A 20,449-nucleotide genomic window follows, 5' to 3' on the forward strand; every position below is an offset into this window, starting at 1 on the left:
GTGCTCCGCACAAAGTAAGCACACGATAAATTCGATCGACTGGCTCCAGTCCTCACTGCCAGCTCTTCGGCCACAGGACCTATGTCCAGGTTTTTAGACTTGGCTGCTTCCCCAGCCTCTAGTTTAACGTCTTGTCCCCTCCACTAGACCGTAAACTCCTTGAGAACAGGGATTAATGCCTTTTTTAAAAATATATAGTATTTATTAAGCACTTACGCTGTGCCAGGCACCGTACTAAGTGCTGGGGTGGGTAATAATAATAACCTTGGTATTTGTTAAGCGCTTACTATGCGCAGAGCGCTGTTCTAAGCGCCGGGGTAGATACAGGGTCATCAGGTTGCCCGACGTGAGGCTCACAGTCTTAATCCCCATTTTGCAGATGAGGGAACTGAGGCACAGAGAAGTGAAGTGACTTGCCCACTGTCACACAGCTGACAAGCGGCAGAGCTGGGATTCAAACTCATGACCTCTGACTCCCTAGTCCATGTGCTCTTTCCACTGAGCCACAATAATGTTGGTATTTGTTAAGCACTTACTACGTGCCAGGCACTGCTCTAAGCGCTGGGGTAGATACAAGGTCATCGGGATGAACACGGTCCCTGTCCCACGGGGGGCTCACAGTCTTAATCCCCATTTTACAGATGAAGTCACTGAGGCCCAGAGAAGAGATTTACCCAAGGTCGCGCAGTTCACAAGGGGCAGAGCGGGGATTAAAACTCAGGTCCTCCCGACTTCCAGGCCCGTGCTCTATCCACTAGGCCACACTGCTTCTCCTGTCCTTTTCCGAGCACTTGGTACAGCACGGTACAGTCACGGGAAGCAGCGTGGCTCGGTGGAAAAGAGCCTGGGCTTCAGAGGCAGAGGTCATGAGTTCGACTTCCGGCTCTGCCACTTGTCAGCTGCGTGACTGTGGGCAAGTCACTTCACTTCTCTGTGCCTCAGTTCCCTCATCTGGAAAATGGGGATTAACTGGGAGCCTCACGTGGGACGTGATGACCCTGTATCTCCCCCAGCGCGTACAGCAGTGCTCGGCACATAGTAAGCGCTTAACAAATACCAACATTATTATTATTACAGTAGATTGCGTAGTAGGGACTCAGGTCCACTGACTGATTACCGAGTGTCTACTTTGTGCAGAGTACTGTGCTGAGCACTTGGGAGAATATCACAGACACGATCCCTGCCCACCCGAAATTTGGTCTAGGAGGGGAGACAAACGTAGCCAATTACAGAGAGGAAACTGATTTATTAGAAAGATATGCACATAAGGGCTCCAGGCAGGGATGGGGGTCAGAATAATAATAATGTTGGTATTTGTTAAGCGCTTACTATGTGCAGAGCACTGTTCTAAGCGCTGGGGGAGATACAGGGTCATCAGGTGGTCCCACGTGAGACTCGCAGTCTTCATCCCCATTTTACAGGTGACGGAATTGAGCACAGAGAAGGGAAGTGACTTGCCCACAGTCGACAAACAGAGCCGGGATTCGAACCCATGATCTCCGACTCCCAAGCCCGGGCTCTTTCCACTGAGCCACGCCGCCTCTCGGAACCGAAGTGCCTAGGTGATATAGGAACTGTTTAAGTGCCACTTGAGGGGGAAATGAAGGAGGGAGATGATTCATTGGGGAAGCCCTCCTGGAGGAGAGGTGCTCTCTGAAGCGCCTTAAAGATGGGTAAGAGCAGCAGTTGGTCGGACGTAAGCAGCGTGGCCTAGGGGTTATAGAGCACGGGCCTGGCAATCCGAGGACCTGGGTTCTAATCCCACTCCCCTTGTCCGCTGTGTGACCTGGGGCAAATCACTTCCCTGCTCTGTGCTTCAGCTCTCTCGTGTATAACAAGGGGATTAAGACTGTGAGCCCCGTGTGGAACATGGACTGTGTCTGCGCTAGCGCTTAAAACAGTGCCTGGCACATAGTAAGTGCTTAACAAATACTATTATTACTATTATTATTAAGCTGATTACCTTCTATCTACCGAAGAGCTTAGAACAGTGTCTGTCACAGAGTGCTTAATAAGTACCATTATTATTATTATTAATAAGCTGATTACCTTGTATCTACCCAAGAGCTTAAAACAGTGCCTGGCACACAGTAAGTGCTTAACAAATACTATTATTATTATTAAGCCGATTACCTTGTATCTACCCAAGAGCTTAAACAGTGCCTGTAAGTGCTTAACAAATACTATTATTACTATTATTATTAAGCTGATTACCTCGTATCTACCCAAGAGCTTAAAACAGTGCCTGGCACATAGTAAGTGCTTAACAAATACTATCATCACTATTATTAAGCTGATTACCTTGAATCTACCCAAGAGCTTAAAACAGTGCCGGGCACATAGTAAGTGCTTAACAAATACTATTATTACTATTATTATTAAGCTGATTACCTTGTATCTACCCAAAAGGTTAGAACAGTGCCTGTAAGACTATCATTATTAAGCTGATTACCTTCTATCTACCCAAGAGCTTAGAACAGTGTCTGGCACATAGTAAGTACCATTATTATTATTAAGCTGATTACCTTGAACCTAGCCAAGAGCTTAAAACAGTGTCTGGCACATAGTAAACACTTGACAAATACCATTAAAAAAAATATCACGAGGGAGGGCTATCCAGGCAGGACGTGACCCTGCTGGCGTGAGACGTCAACGGGGCTGCCTAGAGGGGGAGAAGAGTGCGAGCTGGGGTGAAGTGGGAGAAGAGAGCTGAACGGTGCACCCCAAGGCTGGTGGATGGGGAGCGGAGGGAGAGGAAAAGCACCGAGACCAGAGGCAGGGCCGTGAAGAAAACGGACATTTATTGGGGGACGGTGTCGCCCCGGCCGGCTTTCCATCGCGGGCCGGCCAGGAGTCCGCCGGGGCCGAACGCGCCGGCCGCCGTCCCGGCCGAGGTCGGCTCGGTGGCCGGGGGGCGGCCGGCTCTGGTCCGTGGGGCCCGGGCCCGCGGCTCGGCGACGCGGTGGCTCCGGCTCCTATTCGCTCTCATACTTGTGTTTGATGTGTTTCCACAGTTTCTGAAAGGGGAAGAGAGGCTCAGTCAGTCCGTCGTATTTATTGAGCGCTTACTGTGGGCGGAGCGCTGTATTAAGCCCTTGGGAGAGGACAATAGAACGATAAGACACGTTCCCTGCCCACAACGAGCTCACGGTCTCGAAAAGGAGACACACGTGGATAGACGTGGGGAAGCAGCGTGGCTCGGTGGAAAGAGCCTGGGCTTCGGAGTCAGAGGTCATGAGTTCGACTCCCAACTCTGCCACTTGTCAGCTGTGTGACTGTGGGCCAGTCACTTCACTTCTCTGTGCCTCAGTTACCTCATCTGGAAAATGGGGATTAAAAAACTGAGCGCCCCACGTGGGACAACCTGATGACCCTGTATCTCCCCCAGCGCTTAGAACAGTGCTCTGCACAGAGTAAGCGATTAACAAATACTAACAACATTATTATCTGGGTGCCAAGCCCGGCTCCACCACCTGTCTGCTGGGGGCCTGGGGCAAATGGCTTTACTAATCTGGCCTCAGTTACCTCATCTGTAAAGTGGGGATCTAGTATCTGCTCTCACTCCTAATGAGACCGTAGGCCTCGTGTGGGAAACTGTGTCCCGCCTAATTATCTCCCGGTGTTTAGAACAGTGCTTGGCACTTGAACACCACGATTATTTGCTGGGCCTCAGCTTTCTCATTTGTAAACTGGGGCTAAAATACCTGTTCGGGGTCTAATCGTTGTTCTCTCCCAAGTGCTTAGTAGTGTACAGCACATAGTAAGCACTTAGTACTCTTTCTGGTTGATGCTCTCCATCGCCCCTTGGATTGGGAACCTTATGTGGGACGGAGACTGTATCTGACCTGATCCTCTTTTATCTACCTGAGCGCTTAACCCAATATTTAGCACTTAAAGATACACTTAATACATGCCACGATGATTATTACTGATAAGTTGGCCGCCAAGGTCACGAAGCGGAGTTTCCAGTTGCCCTGCTTAACGCCTCGTCCTTTTTTTAACCTGGCGTAAGCTTGTTCTGGGGACGTGTCCCCTAATTCTGCTCTACTCTCCCAAGTTCTTGGTACAGTGCTCTGCACATAGTAAGTGCTCAATAAATGTGACTGAATGACAGGTATTTCTTATTATTAGTATTATTATTAACCGTCTTTATTGAACGCTTACTGTGTACAAAGAGTGTACTCAGTACAGGCCGGTGTAGTGGGTAGAGCCCGGGCCTGGGAGTCAGAAGGACATGGGTTCTAATCCCCGCTCCGCCGCTTGTCTGCTTTGTGACCTTGGGCGAGTCACTTCCCTGGGCCTCAGTTTCCTCATCTGTAAAACAGGGATTGGGATTGTGAGCTCCGCGTGGGACAAGGACTGTGTCCAACCCCGATTAGCTCCCATCCACCTCAGCGCTTAGTAAAGTGCCTGGCGTGCAGTAAGCGGTTAAACGCCGGAATTATTATTATTAAACCCAATGTGCTAGGTCCTTAGTGGAAGGAGCCCGGGCCTGGGAGTCAGAAGTCGTGGGTTCTAGTCCCAGATCCACCGCTCGTCAGCTGTGTGACCTTGGGCAAGTCGCTTCACTTCTCTGCGCCTCAGTTCCTTCATCTGTAAAATGGGAATCAGGACCGCGAGCCCCATGAGGAACGTGGACAGTGTCCGACCTGATTATCTTCTACCTTCTCGGAGCTCCTCTCCTCCAGGAGGCCTTCCCAGACTGAGCCCTCCCTTTCCCCCTACTCCCTCCCTCTCCTCTACCCTTCCCTCCCCACAGCACTTGTGTTTATTTGTGCATATTTATTACTCTATTTATTTTATTCATGATGTGTATATTTCTATGATTCTATATATCTATTTTGATGCTACTGATGCCCGACTACTTGTTTTGTTTTGCTGTCTCCCCCTTTTAGACGGTGAGCCCATCATCGGGCAGGGATTGTCTCTCTGTGTGGCCGAATGGTACACTCTAAGCGCTTAGTACAGTGCTCTGCACATAGTAAGTGCTCAATAAAAACAGTTGAGTGAATGAATTGCATATTCCAAGCGCTCAGTCCAGTGCTCTGCACACAGTAAGCGCTCCATAAATACGATTGAAGGAATTGTCCATTCCAAGCGCTTAGGCCAGTGCTCTGCACACAGTAAGTGCTCAATAAGCACGATGGGATGCATGAGCGCCTACCCCAGCGCTTAGAGCAGTGCTTGGCACATAGTGAGCGCCTAAGAAATGCGGCCGTTGTTTTTATTAGCGGGGGGAGGGGGAGAGTGAGGCCATGGACAGCTCATTCATCCCATCGTACTTACTGAGCGCTTACTGGGTGCAGAGCACTGTCCTAAGCGCTTGCAATGGACACTTCATCTCATCGCATTGACTGAGCGCTTACTATGTGCAGGACATTGTCCTAAGCGCTTGGAATGGCCACTTCATTCATCCCATCGTACTTACTGAGCGCTTACTGGGTGCAGAGCACTGTCCTAAGCGCTTGCAATGGTCACTTCATTCATCTCATCGTACTTATTGAGCGCTTACTGGGTGCAGAGCACTGTCCTAAGCGCTTGCAATGGACACTTCATCTCATCGCATTGACTGAGAGCTATGTGCAGAACATTGTCCTAAGCGCTTGGAATGGACACTTCATTCATCCCATCGTACTTACTGAGTGCAGAGCACTGTCCTAAGCGCTTGCAATGGACACTTCATTCATCTCATCGTACTTATTACGCGCTTACTGGGTGCAGAGCACTGTCCTAAGCGCTTGCAATGGACACTTCATTCCTTCCATCGTATGGAGCGCTTACTGGGTGCAGAGCACTGTCCTAAGCGCTTGCAATGGACACTTCATTCATCTCATCGTACTTACTGAGCGCTTACTGGGTGCAGAGCACTGTCCTAAGCGCTTGCCATGGACACTTCATTCCTCCCATCGTATGGAGCGCTTGCTGGGTGCAGAGCACTGGTCTAAGCGTTTGGAACCGTACAGTTCATTCATTCGTACTTATTGAGCGCTTACTGGGTCCCCCTGACCCCGTGACCCGCCCAAGGTCGGGCGGGCGGCCCCGGGCCTCACCCCCTGGTTGAGGTGCTCGTAGATGGCGTCCCCGCCCTGGTCGAAGGCGCGCTCGAAGAACAGGACGCCCACGGCGATGGTCAGGGCGAAGGTGGACGTGCGGCGGAACAGCAGCGAATACAGACGCCCCGTCAGCTCGCCCCCCGCCATCTTGCCTCAACGCCCAAGGGGAGCCGCGCTCTGCGCCTGCGCACACCCGCCGCTTCCCCTCGGCGCCTGCGCACACCCGCCGCTTCCCCTCGGCGCCTGCGCGGACCCGCCCCCTCCACCCGCTCTGCGGAGACCGCCCCGCTGCTCTGTGCCTGCCCCTCGTCTCCCGCTCTGCGCCTGCGCCGACGCCCCTCCCACTCTGTGCCTGCCCCGCCTCTCCCGCTCTGCGCATGCGTCGCCGCCCCTTCCCCTCTGCCTGCCCTCTTCTCCCGCTCTGCGCCTGCGCCGGTTCCCTCCCTTCCCCCCCCCGCTTTGTGCCTGCGCCGACGCCCCCCTCCTTCTGCTCGGCGCCTGCTTCCCTCCTCCCGCTCTCCTCCTGCTCTGCGCCTGCGCCGACGCCCCCCTTCCCCTCTGTGTCTGCCCCCCCCGTTCTGCGCCTGCGCCGACCCTCTTCCTCGCGAGCTCTTCGAACGCTCGCAAGGCCTGGTGGGTATCGTAGTCTCCCAAGGATCTCCGGAAACAGGCAGCGATATTGAGTTAATAATAACGATAATGTTGGTGTTTGTTAATAATAATAATAATGTTGGTATTTGTTAAGCGCTTACTATGTGCAGAGCACAGTTCTAAGCGCTGGGGGACACACAGGGTAATCAGGTTGTCCTACATGGGGCTCACAGTCTTAATCCCCATTTTACAGATGAGGGAACTGAGGCCCAGAGAAGTGAAGTGACTTGCCCACAGTCACACAGCTGACAAGTGGCCAAGTGGGGATTTGAACCCATGACCTCTGACTCCCAAGCCCGGGCTCTTGCCACTGAGCCCTGCTGCTTCTCTAGTCTCTTAGACTAGATTTTTAGGCAGTCTAAAAGACTGAGCCCCTCGTTGGGCAGGGATGGTCTCTGTGGCCGAATTGTCTAAGCCGAGTACTTAGCCCAGTGCTCTGCACATAGTAAACGCTCAGGAAATATGATTGGATGGATGAATGATTGAATGAGGCTCTCAGAGGCCATTGTCGCGGGGAGGGAAGGACTTGATTCTATTTAGTTGCCATGGTTTTTTATGAGATGTTCTTCCCCTCGACTCTATTTATTGCCATCGTTCTCGTCTGTTCGTCTCCCCCGATTAGACCGTAAGCCCGTCAAACGGCAGGGACCGTCTCTATCTGTTGCCGACTTGTTCATTCCAAGCGCTTAACACGGTGCTCTGCACACAGTAAGCGCTCAATAAATACTATTGAATGAATGAATGAGTCCCAGCAGGCAGTGCGGGAGGGAGGCGCGTGACGTCTGAGGGGAGCGGCGCGTGACGCCGGGTATTTAGTCCAGCGCTCTGCATATAGTAAACGCTCAGGAAATACGATTGGATGAATGGATGAATGAATGAATGAGGCTCTCAGAGGCCTCTGTCGCGGGGCGGGAAGGGCTACGAGTCCCAGCAGGCAGTGCGGGAGGGAGGCACGTGACGCCCGGTATTTAGTCCAGTGCTCTACAGATAGTAAACGCTCAGGAAATACGATTGGATGGATGGATGGATGGATGGATGGATGGATGGATTGATGAATGAATGAGGCTCGCTGAGGCCTCGGCGGCGGGGAGGGAAGGACTACGAGTCCCAGCAGGCAGTGCGGGAGGGAGGCGCGGGACGCCTGAGGGGAGCGGCGCGTGAGCCCTGAGGGAAGCGCGTGACGCCTGAGCCGTGGGACAGGTGACCTCTGAGGAGAGACACGTGACCCCTTGAGGGGAGAGAGACGCGTGAGCCCTGAGGGGGGAGAGACGCGTGACGCCTGAGAGACACGTGACCCCGAGGAGAGAGACGCGTGACGCCTGAGACACGTGACCCCGAGGAGAGAGACGCCCGGGAGCCTTGGGGAGAGAGACACGTGAGCCCTGAGGAGAGACACGTGAGGCCCGAGGAGAGAGACGCGTGACTCACGCCTGAGACGCACGTGAGCCCCGAGGAGAGAGACACGTGACCCCGAGGGGAGAGACGCCCGGGAGCCTGGGGGAGAGACACGTGAGGCCCGAGGAGAGAGACACGTGACCCCGAGGAGACAGACGCGTGACGCCTGAGAGACGCACGTGAGCCCCGAGGAGAGAGACGCCCGGGAGCCTGGGGGAGAGAGACACGTGAGCCCTGAGGGGAGAGAGACGCGTGACGCCTGAGAGACGCACGTGAGCCCCGAGGAGAGAGACACGTGACCCCGAGGAGAGAGACGCCCGGGAGCCTGGGGCAGAGAGACACGTGAGGCCCGAGGCGAAGGGCGTCGTGGCGGTGGGCCGGTCCCGGCCGTGCAGGTAGCCTCCCCCCGCGGAGCCCGGGCCGGGTCTGGCCGTCACAAGGACCTGGGTTCTGATCCCGCCCCCGGGCGGCCGGGGAGACCGCGGACGAGGCCTCCGGAAAACGGGGGCCGGCCCCCACACTCTCTGCCAAACGCTGCGCGCTCGGAGCCCACAGGCCTCATCCCCCTCGGACGGGTGAGGGAACCGAGGCGCTCGGGGCTCGCCACCCGCTAGGCGCCTAACAGATGCCATCCGCAGCCGCACACTTGCCCAAATAATAAGAGTAATAAAAATAATGGTGCTGTGGGTTGAGCGCTTAATAAAAATAATGGTGGGGTTGCCTAAGCGCTTAATATAATAATAATGGTATTGGTTAAGCGCTTAATAATAATGGTGGTATTCGTTAAGCGCTTAATAGAATAATAATGGTGGTATTGGTTAAGCGCTTAATAGAATAATAATAATAATGTTGGTGTTTGTGAAGCGCTTACTATGTGCGGAGCACTGTTCTAAGCGCTGGGGGAGACACAGGGGCATCAGGTTGTCCCACGTGGGGCTCACAGGCTTCATCCCCATTTTGCAGATGAGGTCACTGAGGCCCCGAGAAGTGAAGTGGACTCGCCCCCAGTCACCCAGCTGACAAGTGGCAGAGCTGGGATTCGAACTCATGACCTCTGACTCCAAAGCCCGGGCTCTTTCCACTGAGCCACGCTGCTTCTGTGGTATTTGTTAAGCGCTTAATAATAGTGGTATTGGTTAAGCGCTTAATATAATAATATTAATAGTGGTATTGGTTAAGCGCTTAGTATAATAATAATAGTGGTATTGGTTAAGCGCTTAATATAATAATGGTGGTATTGGTTAAGCGCTTAATATAATAATAATGGTGGTATTGGTTAAGCGCTTAATATAATAGTGGTATTGCTTAAGCACTTAATAATGGTGGTATTGGTTAAGCGCTTAATAATAATAATAGTATTGGTTAAGCGCTTAATGGTAATAATGATGGTGTTTGTTAAGTGCTTAATAGTAATAATGGTGGTATTTGTTAAGCGCTTAATAGTAATAATGGTGGTATTTGTTAAGCGCTTAATAATAATGGTGGTGTTGTTTAAGCGCTTAATATAATAATGATAGTGGTATTTGCTAAGCACTTAATAATGGCAGTACTTGTTAAGCGCTTAATATAATAGTGGTATTTGTTAAGCACTTAATAATAATGGTGGTATTTGTTATGCACTTAATAATAATAATAATGGTGGTATTTGTTAAGCGCTTAATAATAATGGTATTTAAGCGCTTAATAACAATAATAATAGTGGTATTTGCTAGGCACTTAATGGCAGTATTTGTTAAGCACTTGATAATAATAATAATGTTGGTATTTGTTAAGCGCTTACTATGTGCCGAGCACTGTTCTAAGCGCTGGGGTAGACATAGGGGAATCAGGTTGTCCCACGTGGGGCTCACAGTCTTAATCCCCATTTTACAGATGAGGGAACTGAGGCACAGAGAAGTTAAGTGACTCGCCCACAGTCACACAGCCGACAAGTGGCAGAGCTGGGATTCGAACTCATGAGCCCTGACTCCAAAGCCCGTGCTCTTTCCACTGAGCCACGCTGCTTCTCCAATAATAATAATGGTGGTATTGGTTAAGCACTTAATAATAATAAAAATAATAATGAGGGTATTTGTGAAGCGCTTACCATGTGCAGAGCACTGTTTTAAGCGCTGGGGGAGATACAGGGTCATTAGATTGTCCCCCATGAGGCTAATATTTTTGAATCCCCATTTATTGGAATAATAATGGTATTTGTGAAGTGCTTACTAGGTGCAGAGCACTGTTCTAAGCGCTGGGGTAGACACAAGGGAATCAGGTTGTCCCACGGGCTCACAGTTTTAATCCCCATTTTACAGATGAGGGAACTGAGGCACAGAGAAGTTAAGTGACTCGCCCACAGTCACACAGCCGACAAGTGGCGGAGCTGGGATTCGAACCCATGACCTCTGACTCCAAAGCCCGTGCTCTTTCCACTGAGCCACGCCGCTTCTACTGGCCACGCTGCGGCGGAGGCGGCATTAGAACCCAGATCCTCGGACTCCTAGGCCGGGGCTCTTTCTAGGAGATGGCACTGCCTCTTTGGTTTTGACTTCCAGGTCCCTGCCCTGGGCGGTTTTTGGGTGACACCTGGATCACAAAGAGGAGAGTGTGAATTTTCCCTTGTTCGCAGGGCCTTTATCAGTGAATTCTCACTTCGTGTGGAGGGGAGGGGTTCAAATTGGATCAGGCTCTAAAAGGGAAGGAGGAAACCACCCCTCGAAACCCAGGATTATTCCGCCAGAAGGGTAAATCCATTGCCTTTTCTCCTCCAGGGAGCCTTCCCTGATTATTGTAGTCCCTCAAACCCTTAGTTCAGTGCTCTGCACAAAGTGAGTGCTGAGCCCTCCCTTCCCTCCTCCCCTCTCCATTCCCCTTCCCCCAGCACGTGTGGATATTTCTCTATATTATTTATTACTCTCTCTATTTCATTAATGACGAATATATATCTATGGTTCTCTTGATCAATCTTGAGTCAGAGATCATGAGTTCGAATCCCGGCTCTGCCGCTTGTCAGCCGTGCGACTGTGGGCGAGTCACTTCGCTTCTCTGGGCCTCAGTTCCCTCATCGGGAAAATGGGGATTGACTGGGAGCCTCACGTGGGACGACCCGATGACCCTGTATCTCCCCCAGCGCTTAGAACGGCGCTCGGCACATAGTAAGCGCTTAACAGATACCAACATTATTATTACTTGTTTTGTGTTGTTGCCTCTCTCCCCCTTTTAGACCGGGAGCCCGTCGTTGGGCAGGGATCGTCCCTCTCTGTTGCCGAATGGTCCGTTCCCAGCGCTTAGTACAGCGCTCCGCACACAGTAAGCGCTCAGTAAATCCGATCGAATGAACGAGTGCTCAGTAAATAGTAATGGTGGTATTTGTTAAGCGCTTACTATGTGCCAGGCGCTACATGTGGGCAAGTCGCTTCACTTCTCTGCGCCTCAGTTACCTCATCTGTAAACTGGGGATGAAGACCGGGAGCCCGAAGTGGGACCACCTGATGACCCTGTATCTCCCCCAGCGCTTAGTACGGTGCTCTGCACAGAGTAAGCGCTTAACAGATACCAACGTGATTATTAAGTGCTCGGATTGATACAGCCTGGCCTAGTGGATGGATCCCGGGCCCGGGAGTTAGGAGGACCTGGGTTCTACTTCCAGCTCCACCGCCCGTCTGCTGTGCGACCTGGGGCGGGTCACTTCACGTCTCTGGGCCTTAATTTCCTCGTCTGTAAAGTGGGGGTTAAGGCGGCGAGCCCCACGTGGAACAGGGACTGGGTCCAACTTGCTTGGTTTGTATCCAACCCAGTGCTTAGCGGACGGCCTGGCACAGAGCAAGCGCTCAACAAATATAGTTGTAAAAAATGTGGGGAGGGGGTAGCCTTCTAGGGAAGCAATAATAATTATTGTAATAATGATAATAATTAAGCGTTTTTTATGTGCCACGTACTGTAATAATAATAATTACGGTATTTAAGTGCCTACTGTGTGCCAGGCACTGTTCTAAGCACTGGGGTAGATACAGGGTAGTCAGATTGTCCCATGTGGAGTCCACAGTCCTTATCCCCATTTTGCAGGTGAGCTAACCGAGGCACTGAAAGGTTAAATGGCTTCCCCGAGGTCACCCAGCAGACAGGTGGCGGAGCCGGGATTCGAACCCATGCCCTCCGACTCCCAAGCCCGGGCTTCTGCCACTGTGCTAAGCGCCGGGGTAGATGCCAGGTTGGATGCCGCTCGTGTCCCCCGTGGGGCTCCCAGTCTCCATCCCTGTTTTCCAGGTGGGGAGACCGAGGCCCAGAGAAGTTAATTGCCTTGCCCAGTGTCACACGGCGGAGAGGTGGCGGGGCCGGAGGATTAGAACCCAGGTCCTTCCGACTCGCAGGCCCGTGCTGTATCAATCCGAGCACTCGGTGTAGTCCCTGGCACATAGTAAGCGCTTAACAAACATCACCGTGATGGTTATTTATTGAGCACTTACTATGTGCGGAGCACTGCACTAAGGTCCCGAGGGACTCCGATAATCAGGGAAGGCTTCTCGCCTCAAGCCGAGAGGCGTCAACCCCCGGCCGGGGGTCCGAGGCCGGGGGGTCTCGGCGTCCGGTGGAGCCGGGGCTTAGGTGCCTCGCGCCCCCGCAGCCCCCCAGCCGGCAACGGCTTGGTTCCGCATTCGGGTTTCATCTTTTACGATTTCGTTTCGATTCCCGTCAGTTTATTGGCAAGACGGCCTCTTAGCGATGCCGGATCCCATCTGTCGGACGCCCTCGTCTCGGGGCCGACGGGGGGACGGCTCAGCCTCCGTTTTGAAGCCCCTCTGCCGTCTCTTTTCCCGAGGCTGCTCCTCCTCGTCGAGTGGGCGAAATCCATCCGTCCATCCATCAGCCGATGACTGTACTAGGCCCTTGGGAGATTTAGCAGAGAGAGCCCGGGCCTGGGAGTCAGAAGGTGCCGGGTTCTAAATAATAATGATGTTGGTATTTGTTATGCGCTTGCTATGTGCCGAGCACTGTTCTAAGCGCTGGGGTAGACACAAGGGAATCAGGTCGTCCCACGTGGGGCTCACAGTCTTAATCCCCATTTTACAGATGAGGTAACTGAGGCACCGAGAAGTTAAGTGACTTGCCCAGAGTCACCCAGCTGACAAGTGGCGGAGCTGGGATTTGAACTCATGACCTCTGACTCCAAAGCCCGTGCTCTTTCCACTGAGCCACGCTGCTTCTCTGATTCTAATTCGCTCGTCTGCTGTGTGACCTTGGGGAAGTCACTTTACTTCCCTGGCCTCAGTTATCTCATCTGGAAAAGGATGGAGGCCGTGAGCCCCACGCGGGACAGGGACTCTGTCCAACTCGATTGGCTTGTATCCACCTCGGTGCTTGGCATATAGTAAATGCCTGACCAATACCATGATTATTATCATTATTATCATTAAAACCCGATTGGCTTGAATCCACCCTAGTGCTTAGTACAGTGCTTGGCACATAGTAAATGCTTGACCGATACCGTGATTATTATTATCATTATTATCATTAAAACCCGAAGGCTTGAATCCACTCCAGTGCTTAGTACAATGCCTGGCACGTAGTAAAGGCTTGACCAATTCCATGATTATTCTCATTATTATTATCATTAAAACCCGATTGGCTTCTGTTACCGATCTGTCCATTCCAAGCGCTTAGCACAGTGCTCTGCACATAGTAAGCGCTCAATAAATACCATTGAATGAATGAATGAATGATCATTAAAAGCCCATTTGCTTGTGTCCACCCCAATGCTTAGTATAGTGCCCGGCACACAGTAAGCGCTTAACAAATGCCATGATTATTATCTGTATTATCATTAAAACCCGACTGGCTTGAATCCACTCCAGTGCTTAGTACAGTGCCTGGCACATAGTAAACGCTTGACCAATACCATGATTATTATCATTCCTGTCATTGAAACCCGATTGGCTCGAGTCCACTCCAGGGCTTAGTACAGTGCCTGGCACGTAGTAAACGCTTGACCAATTCCATGATTACTATTATTATTATCGTTGAAACCCGATTTGCTTGAGTCCACTCCAGTGCTTAGTACAATGCCTGGCACGCAGTAAGCGCTTGACCAATACCATGATTATCATCATGGTGATTATTGTCAATTAACAAATACCACAGTCATTAACCCAAAAAGCAGGGTCGGCGCGAGACCCAACCGGGGCCTTTAGGGTTAGGCAAGGATTGAGCGTCAGGGGTTCTAACCACTCTCCCTCCCTCTCCTTTGTTCCTCAGGCCGTGCCCGGTGGGGGACCGTCGAGTAGGGCGGGCGGGGGGCCCCTGCCGTCCACCCCCGCGGCCCCGCCATGGGGAAGAGATACTTCTGCGATTACTGCGACCGCTCCTTCCAAGACAACCTCCACAACCGCAAGAAGCACCTGAACGGCGTGCAGCACCTCCGAGCCAAGAAAGGCTGGTTCGACCGGTTCCGAGGTGGGTCCCTGGGCTCCGAGGGCAGGGGGCGGCCCTCCCGAGCGTTTCGCGCGGTGCCCCGCGCTCGGTCGCTCGCTCAGAGTCGGGGGGGCCGCTCCGGAAAACAGACCCTTTCCCCAACGGGACCGGGAACTCCTCGAGGGGTTGACAGGACCGTACTCTACTCTGCGCTCGGTTGGCGCTCGACAGATAGTAATCGGCCAGTGGGGTGTATCGAGCACTTAGGCGCGTGCAGCAAGCGGGAGGGAAGCCGGCTCCTCCCTCTCCGCCAAACGTCTCCCCGCCCCCCCGCCGCCCGGGCGAGGGGCGCCTCCCTCCCCGGCATCTGCCGGTGCCAGCTCGGGGGGACGGTTGCGACGAGGCCGGCTCCCCCCCGCGAGGCCGGTTGGGTGGCAGACGGAATCTCTCCACCTCCGCCCACCCGTCCTCCGCCACGCCGCCGGAACGGGATGCGCCGAGGACCGGCCCTGCCCACGCGGCCGCCTGCCGGGCGACCCCGGTCGAGTCTCCTCGACTCGGTCTCCTCATCTGTCAAATGGGGATCTCCTCCCCGTTCTCCCTCCCCCTTGGGATGGCGGGTTCCGAGGGGAACGATGCCCTCCCGTCCCCCACTCTTTTTCCCTCCGTCCTGCCCTCGGCCACCTCTGTCTCCCCCCGTCTCCCACAGACGCGGCCGCCGTCCTGGTGGAAGAGCAGAACAAGAGGCCCTGCCGGAAGTTTCTCCAGACGGGTGAGGAGCCGGGGATTTGGGATCGGACCGTCGCCCACCCTCCGCACCCTTGTACGACCCTCGATTCGGCGGGGCCTCGGATTCTCCAAATCCACCCCCCCCCCCCCCACCGGGAACGTTTTCGGCTCTGCCCCTCCGCGTTAGGGCAGCGGCTTCTTGTGGGCAAGGGACAGGTCGCTTTCATTCGTTCACTCGCTGGCAATAAGTGCTTACTGTGTGCAGAGCACTGTTTTAAGCGCTCAGGAGAGCACAATATAATAATAGACACATTCCCTGCCCACAGTGAGCTTACAGTCTCGAGGGGAAGCCTTCCCAGGCACCTTGAAGAGCGGTAGGCCAAGGGGGAGCTCGGTAAATACGGCCGCCAGCGCCGGGCCGGGTCGGGGATGGGTCCGGGTCAGGAAATGGGATAACGTCGCCTCTCGCGCCGGCAGGCTTGTCCGAAGGCCGGCGGGGCTACCGCGGGGGACTTGTCGGGGAGGGGATGGAGGCCGGGGGCCAGGTCTCGTGGGGGTCCCGGGGTCTCGTGGAAAGGGCTCGGGCCGGGGCGTCTCGGAGTCCCAGCTCTGCCCCGAGCTGGGTGACCTCGGCGGAGTCACTGAACCTCCCTGAGTCTCAGTTTCCTCCTCTGTAAGATGGGGATCGGCAGAGCAGCACGGCTTAGTGGAAAGAGCACCGGCTTGGGAGTCGGAGGGCGTGGGTTCTAATGCCGGCTCCCCCACCTGTCTGCCGGGTGACCTGGGGCAAACCACTTCCACTTCTCTGGGCCTCAGTTGGGGATTAAGATGGGGATTAAGACTTCGAGCCTCACGTGGGACAGACCTTATACCTCCCCCAGCGCTTAGAAGAGTGGTCGGCACATAGTAAGCGCTAAAACACCAACGTCATCCATAACGATCACCTCCGCCGGGGCCGACCGACCCACGCTGTCGTTCCAGGCCAGTGTGACTTTGGTTCCAACTGCAGATTCTCCCACCTGACAGAGCGGGATCTGGAGAGGCTGAGCGCCCAAGTGCACGGTGAGCCGGGGCCCGCCGCGGGGACCCATCTTCCCGTCGATCCATCTCGTTACGGGGGTGCCGACCGCGTGCCGAGCACAGGGGTCGGCGGGTGACACCCCCCCCCCAGGGGAGGGCGGGGCTGCGCGCGGGGGGGGGGGGGGGGGGGGGCGGCGCGTTTACCGTCATCCGGTCTCCCGGCGCCGACAGAAGAGAGGCGTTCCCGGGAGCAGCAGCAGCAGCAGCTGGACGGCGCGGACGGGCCCGAGGCCGGGATCGAAGAGTGGCTGGAGAGGCGGGCCTCGCGGCTCAGCGCGGCCCAGAGCAGCGGGTACGGACGACCGGCGCTGACGGGGAGGGAGGGAGGGAGGGAGGGCGGCCACACCTTCTCGGGGCGAGGGTGTCCGCGGGGGAGGACCGGAGCCGCCGTCGCGTCGACTGACCGGCTCTCCCCCGCGCACCCTTCCCCGCCAGGGCTCTGTCGGCGAAATCCAGCGTCTTCCAGTACCCGCCGGGGTGGCCCCCCGTCCAAGAGCTGCCCCCCTCCTTGCGGGCCCCTCCCCCGGGGGGCTGGGCCCTACAGTCCGGCGCCCAGTGGGGCTGACGCGGCCCACCGGGCCCCACTTGTCAATAAAGAATCGAGCGAACCGAGCGTCCTGCGGTCAAGTCACCACTTCTCTGGGCCTCAGTTACCTCATCTGCAAAATGGGGATGAAGAATGCGAGCCCCACGGGGGACAACCCGCTTACCTTGTATCTACCTCGGTGCTTGAGACGGTGCTTGGCAGACAGTAAGCGCTTGACAGATACCATCCTTCTTATTACTAGCTGCGGGGTCGGGGAGGGGGCCGTGCCCCGGTCAGACCGTGTCCACTTGAGCGGAGTCACCGTTCCCCTTTGGCCCCGTTGAAGCCGGCTCCTCCCCGGCCCTTCCCCCATCTTCTTCCCCTTTTCCCAGCTCCGGCTTCTGCTCCGGCCCCAGAACCCCTCCGGAAAACCTCCCTCCTCTTCGGCTGGGGCCCCCGCTTCCCGCCGGGGGGGTCGGTATCCACCCGACGGCGGCGTTGGCACTAGAGGCCCGGCCGGGATTCCCCGCCTGCAGGTGAGATGGGGCGTCGGGCTTCCTGCCCGCTCTGCCCGGGCCGGAGGGAGAGGAAGAAAAGCAAACATCCCGGGGATCGCCCGGGGACAGACGGTCGCCCGCCCCCCCTCTGCACATCCGGGGGCTTTTCATTCGTTCGGCCCTATTTATTGAGCGTTTACTGTCCGCGGAGCACTGTACCAAACGCTTGGGAGAGGACGACGCCACGATGAACGGACCCGTTCCGGCAGGCAGCGGTGGGGAATTGAACTCCCCCGTCCCCCGTCGGGGGCGGCCTGCAGCCCACCCCACTTGAATCATCTCTGTCGTACCGTCCCCTCCCAAGCGCTCAGTCCAGCGTTCCGCACCCAGCGTGCGTTCGGGAAGTACGGTTGATATGCGGTCCCCGCCGCGGCGTCCTCCCATCCTCCTTCCTCTTCTACTCCCGCCCTGGGCCGAGCCCGGGACTCAGTCTCCCCCCCCACGGCCGCCCCTCGCCGGGCTGAGCGGTCAGACGGTAGCCCGGCTGAGGCCCGAGGAGCAGGTGGAAGCTGCCGAGAGGGGTCGGGGAGGCCCGAGGGAGGGTAAATCCCGGCCCTTCCCGGTCCCCTCGCCCCCAACTGTGGCTTCTCCCCGCTCCCCCTTTTCCCGGCTCCGGCTTCTGCTCCGTCCGGGTCGTCCCGAGCTCCAGACGGGTGGATCGTTGCGCTAATGAGAGCGTCGCCTCGTGGGAGGGAGAGCAGCCGGGTCGGGAGCCCCCCCCGTCCCCTCCCGCCTCCCCCGTGCGGCCCCGCGGGGGCTCCCCTCGCCCGCTCGATGGATGGCCTCCCTCTGCCCCACGAGATGCATTTTTAATGCAGGGGAGATTAAAATAATACAGACTCGGAGACTTGGGTCTCTCCTGCGGTTCTCAGCCCCGTCCCGCCTGTCCCCCATGCCCCCGTGGCGGGGCTCAAGGACAGGGAGGCGGAGGAGGGTCTGGAGGGGAGGGGACCCTCCCCTGGAAAGTTTCCGGGGGCCAGGGGAGCATCACTGGTAGGTGTGTGTGTGTGTGAGAAGGGGTGGGGAGGGGCTGCCTCTTCTTCCCCTGCCCCCCCCCGGGTGGTCGATTTCACCCCGGGAAGCGCCGGGGGGGCCACAGCCGGCGGCAACCCTCCTCCGTCCCCGTGAGGATCCTCCCAGATTCACCCAAAAATCACGGTGACTCTCCCTCCTCTGTCCCCGCTCTTCCCCGACATTTAATCACAATCGTTCCGTGGTATTCCCACATCTGGGAACTCCCCAAGTCAATCGAGCGATGGCATTACCCTGTGCGGAGCACCGTACCGGGCGCCCTGGAGAGTTGAATACGGTAGAGTTGATAGACCCGATCCCTTTCCTCGGGAAGCTTACCACAGCTCTCCCCTTCTTCAGAGTCCCAGGAAGTACCTCCCTGCACCCCAAATCCACGCTTTACCCCCCCCGTTTTCCTCCCACCCTCTTCATTCAGGCTCGTGGGATCTAAGGGGGGGGGGGGGGGTCTTTAAACGACCTTATCCGTGGTTTCAGTTATTCAAGAAAAGCGGGAAGAGCCCGGGCCCGGGAGTCAGAGAGGACCTGGGTCCTCGCCCCGGCTCCGCTGCTCGTCCGCTACGTGATCTTGGGCAAGTCACTCTGCGTCCCTGTGCCTCAGTCTTGCCATCGGTAAGAGGGGTATTCAGTACCTTTTCTCCCTCTCCTCCGAGCCCCACGTGGGACGGGAACTGGGTCCGATCCGATGGCGTCGAAATCCACCCCCGCGTTCAGCGGAGCGTTCGACTCGTAGTCAGCACTTGACGAGTGCCACGCTTATTAATTCACCTTTCCCCGCTTCCGTATTGAAGTTTACCAGATAAACCCCTACCTTTTGCCAGCAAGAAGCTTCCGGTCTACCCATCAGTCGACCTTTCGACTGCAGCATTTGCAAACATCTTTTATGCTCTTTTACGGCCTCCTGTCTCTGATTAAATTTAGCGTCTCGCAACTCCCCGAAGGCTTCAACGGTGCCCGGCACACGGTAAACGCTTAATAAATACCATCTGAAAAAAAAAGGCCAGTTTGTAGACGCGTTACCCCCGCCTTAAGCCGCGTACAGTCTAGTGGCAGAGACGGACGCTAAAGCGGCGCGCGTCGTCGGTCGAATTACGGTTGCGGTCGAATGGTCGTGGCTCCGGGACGCTGCGGTTTCTCGACACCGGGGGACGGCTGGTTTCCGTTTATAAATTCCACCTTTATTTAGATTGAAAAACCAGAACGACGGTAACAGGTTGATGCTACATACAGGCTCAAGGACCAGTGACCACAACTGGAAAGAGAGGGTTGGGGGAGGTCGGGGGCGCAGGCCGGGAGATAGGGTCTGGGCTAGAGGGGAAGGGTAGACGAGAGGATCCCCCCCCCCCCCACGGCCCCCCACAGTTTACCTTACCAGCTCCGTCCCTCCCTCTCCCCACCCTGGGGTGGGTGAGGGTCGCCACCGAAGGTCAAGGGGGGAGGGGGGAGGGTTAAGCAGCAGGGGGTGACTCGGTGGGAGGGGGGCGCTCAGAGGTCACCCCAAAAGGAAAGCGGGAACCCCGGGGGCGGACGCCGGCGGAGACGAGCCCCGGGCGCTCCGAGTCGCTTTCTTGGAACAGCCGAGGGTCGGTCGATCTCCCCCTCAAACCCGCGTCCCGCCTGGGGGGCGGGGGGGTCCCGGGCCCCCGCTCCCCCCCCACCGTCCCCTCCGTCGGGCCGATCCGGGGTTCCCGACCCCCCCGTCGGTCCCGGTACCCGGAGGAGGATTGGAGGGCGAGCTGGCGACGGGGCCGGTCCATGCGATGCCCACAACTTGGATAGAAAACCTGCCCCGGGGTCAGGGCCGGGCCCGGGCGGGGGTGGGAGCGGGGAGGGGGGTGTATTGCTTCACAAGATGGTTTTGGTTTGTCGTAAATAGAGCGTGAGAGAGAGCATCGTCGCCGTTATCTCGGTCGTCGTAGCCGTGGTCACCGTCGCCATCGGCATCCGTCGTCGCGGTGGTCTCTGGGGGCGGCGGGGTCCCCGGCCCGGCCCTCGCAGGGGCCCGCGGCGCCCGGGGTCTGCCTCGGGGGGTCTCCATG

The 20,449-nt window shown here is 56.0% G+C and overlaps 2 protein-coding genes and 1 long non-coding RNA gene across 3 annotated transcripts; 2 read left to right on the plus strand and 1 right to left on the minus strand.

The window, feature by feature from the left end:
* Positions 1-2,781: 2,781 nt before the first annotated feature.
* LOC100088975 (cytochrome b-c1 complex subunit 9) lies at positions 2,782-6,255 on the minus strand. Its single transcript, XM_029049222.2, has 2 exons — positions 6,051-6,255; positions 2,782-3,017 (listed from the first exon to the last, which is right to left on the minus strand). Exons 1-2 carry the CDS (start codon positions 6,198-6,200, stop codon positions 2,976-2,978), a joined length of 192 nt encoding a protein of 63 aa, XP_028905055.1. The 5' UTR covers positions 6,201-6,255; the 3' UTR covers positions 2,782-2,975.
* A 2,330-nt stretch (positions 6,256-8,585) lies between these two features.
* On the plus strand, positions 8,586-16,929 carry ZMAT5 (zinc finger matrin-type 5). Its single transcript, XM_029049628.2, has 6 exons — positions 8,586-8,674; positions 14,334-14,531; positions 15,199-15,261; positions 16,200-16,280; positions 16,470-16,590; positions 16,734-16,929. The coding sequence occupies exons 2-6, from the start codon at positions 14,405-14,407 to the stop codon at positions 16,861-16,863; spliced, it is 522 nt and encodes a 173-aa protein (XP_028905461.1). The 5' UTR covers positions 8,586-8,674; positions 14,334-14,404; the 3' UTR covers positions 16,864-16,929.
* Positions 16,930-17,009: 80 nt separating this feature from the next.
* LOC120639085 lies at positions 17,010-18,226 on the plus strand. Its single transcript, XR_005661269.1, has 2 exons — positions 17,010-17,049; positions 17,217-18,226. It is a non-coding gene; the product is annotated as an uncharacterized LOC120639085 (long non-coding RNA).
* The last annotated feature ends 2,223 nt before the right edge of the window (positions 18,227-20,449 follow it).

The sequence above is a fragment of the Ornithorhynchus anatinus genome, chromosome 21 (assembly GCF_004115215.2).
Source record: "Ornithorhynchus anatinus isolate Pmale09 chromosome 21, mOrnAna1.pri.v4, whole genome shotgun sequence".
Lineage (NCBI taxonomy): Eukaryota > Metazoa > Chordata > Mammalia > Monotremata > Ornithorhynchidae > Ornithorhynchus > Ornithorhynchus anatinus.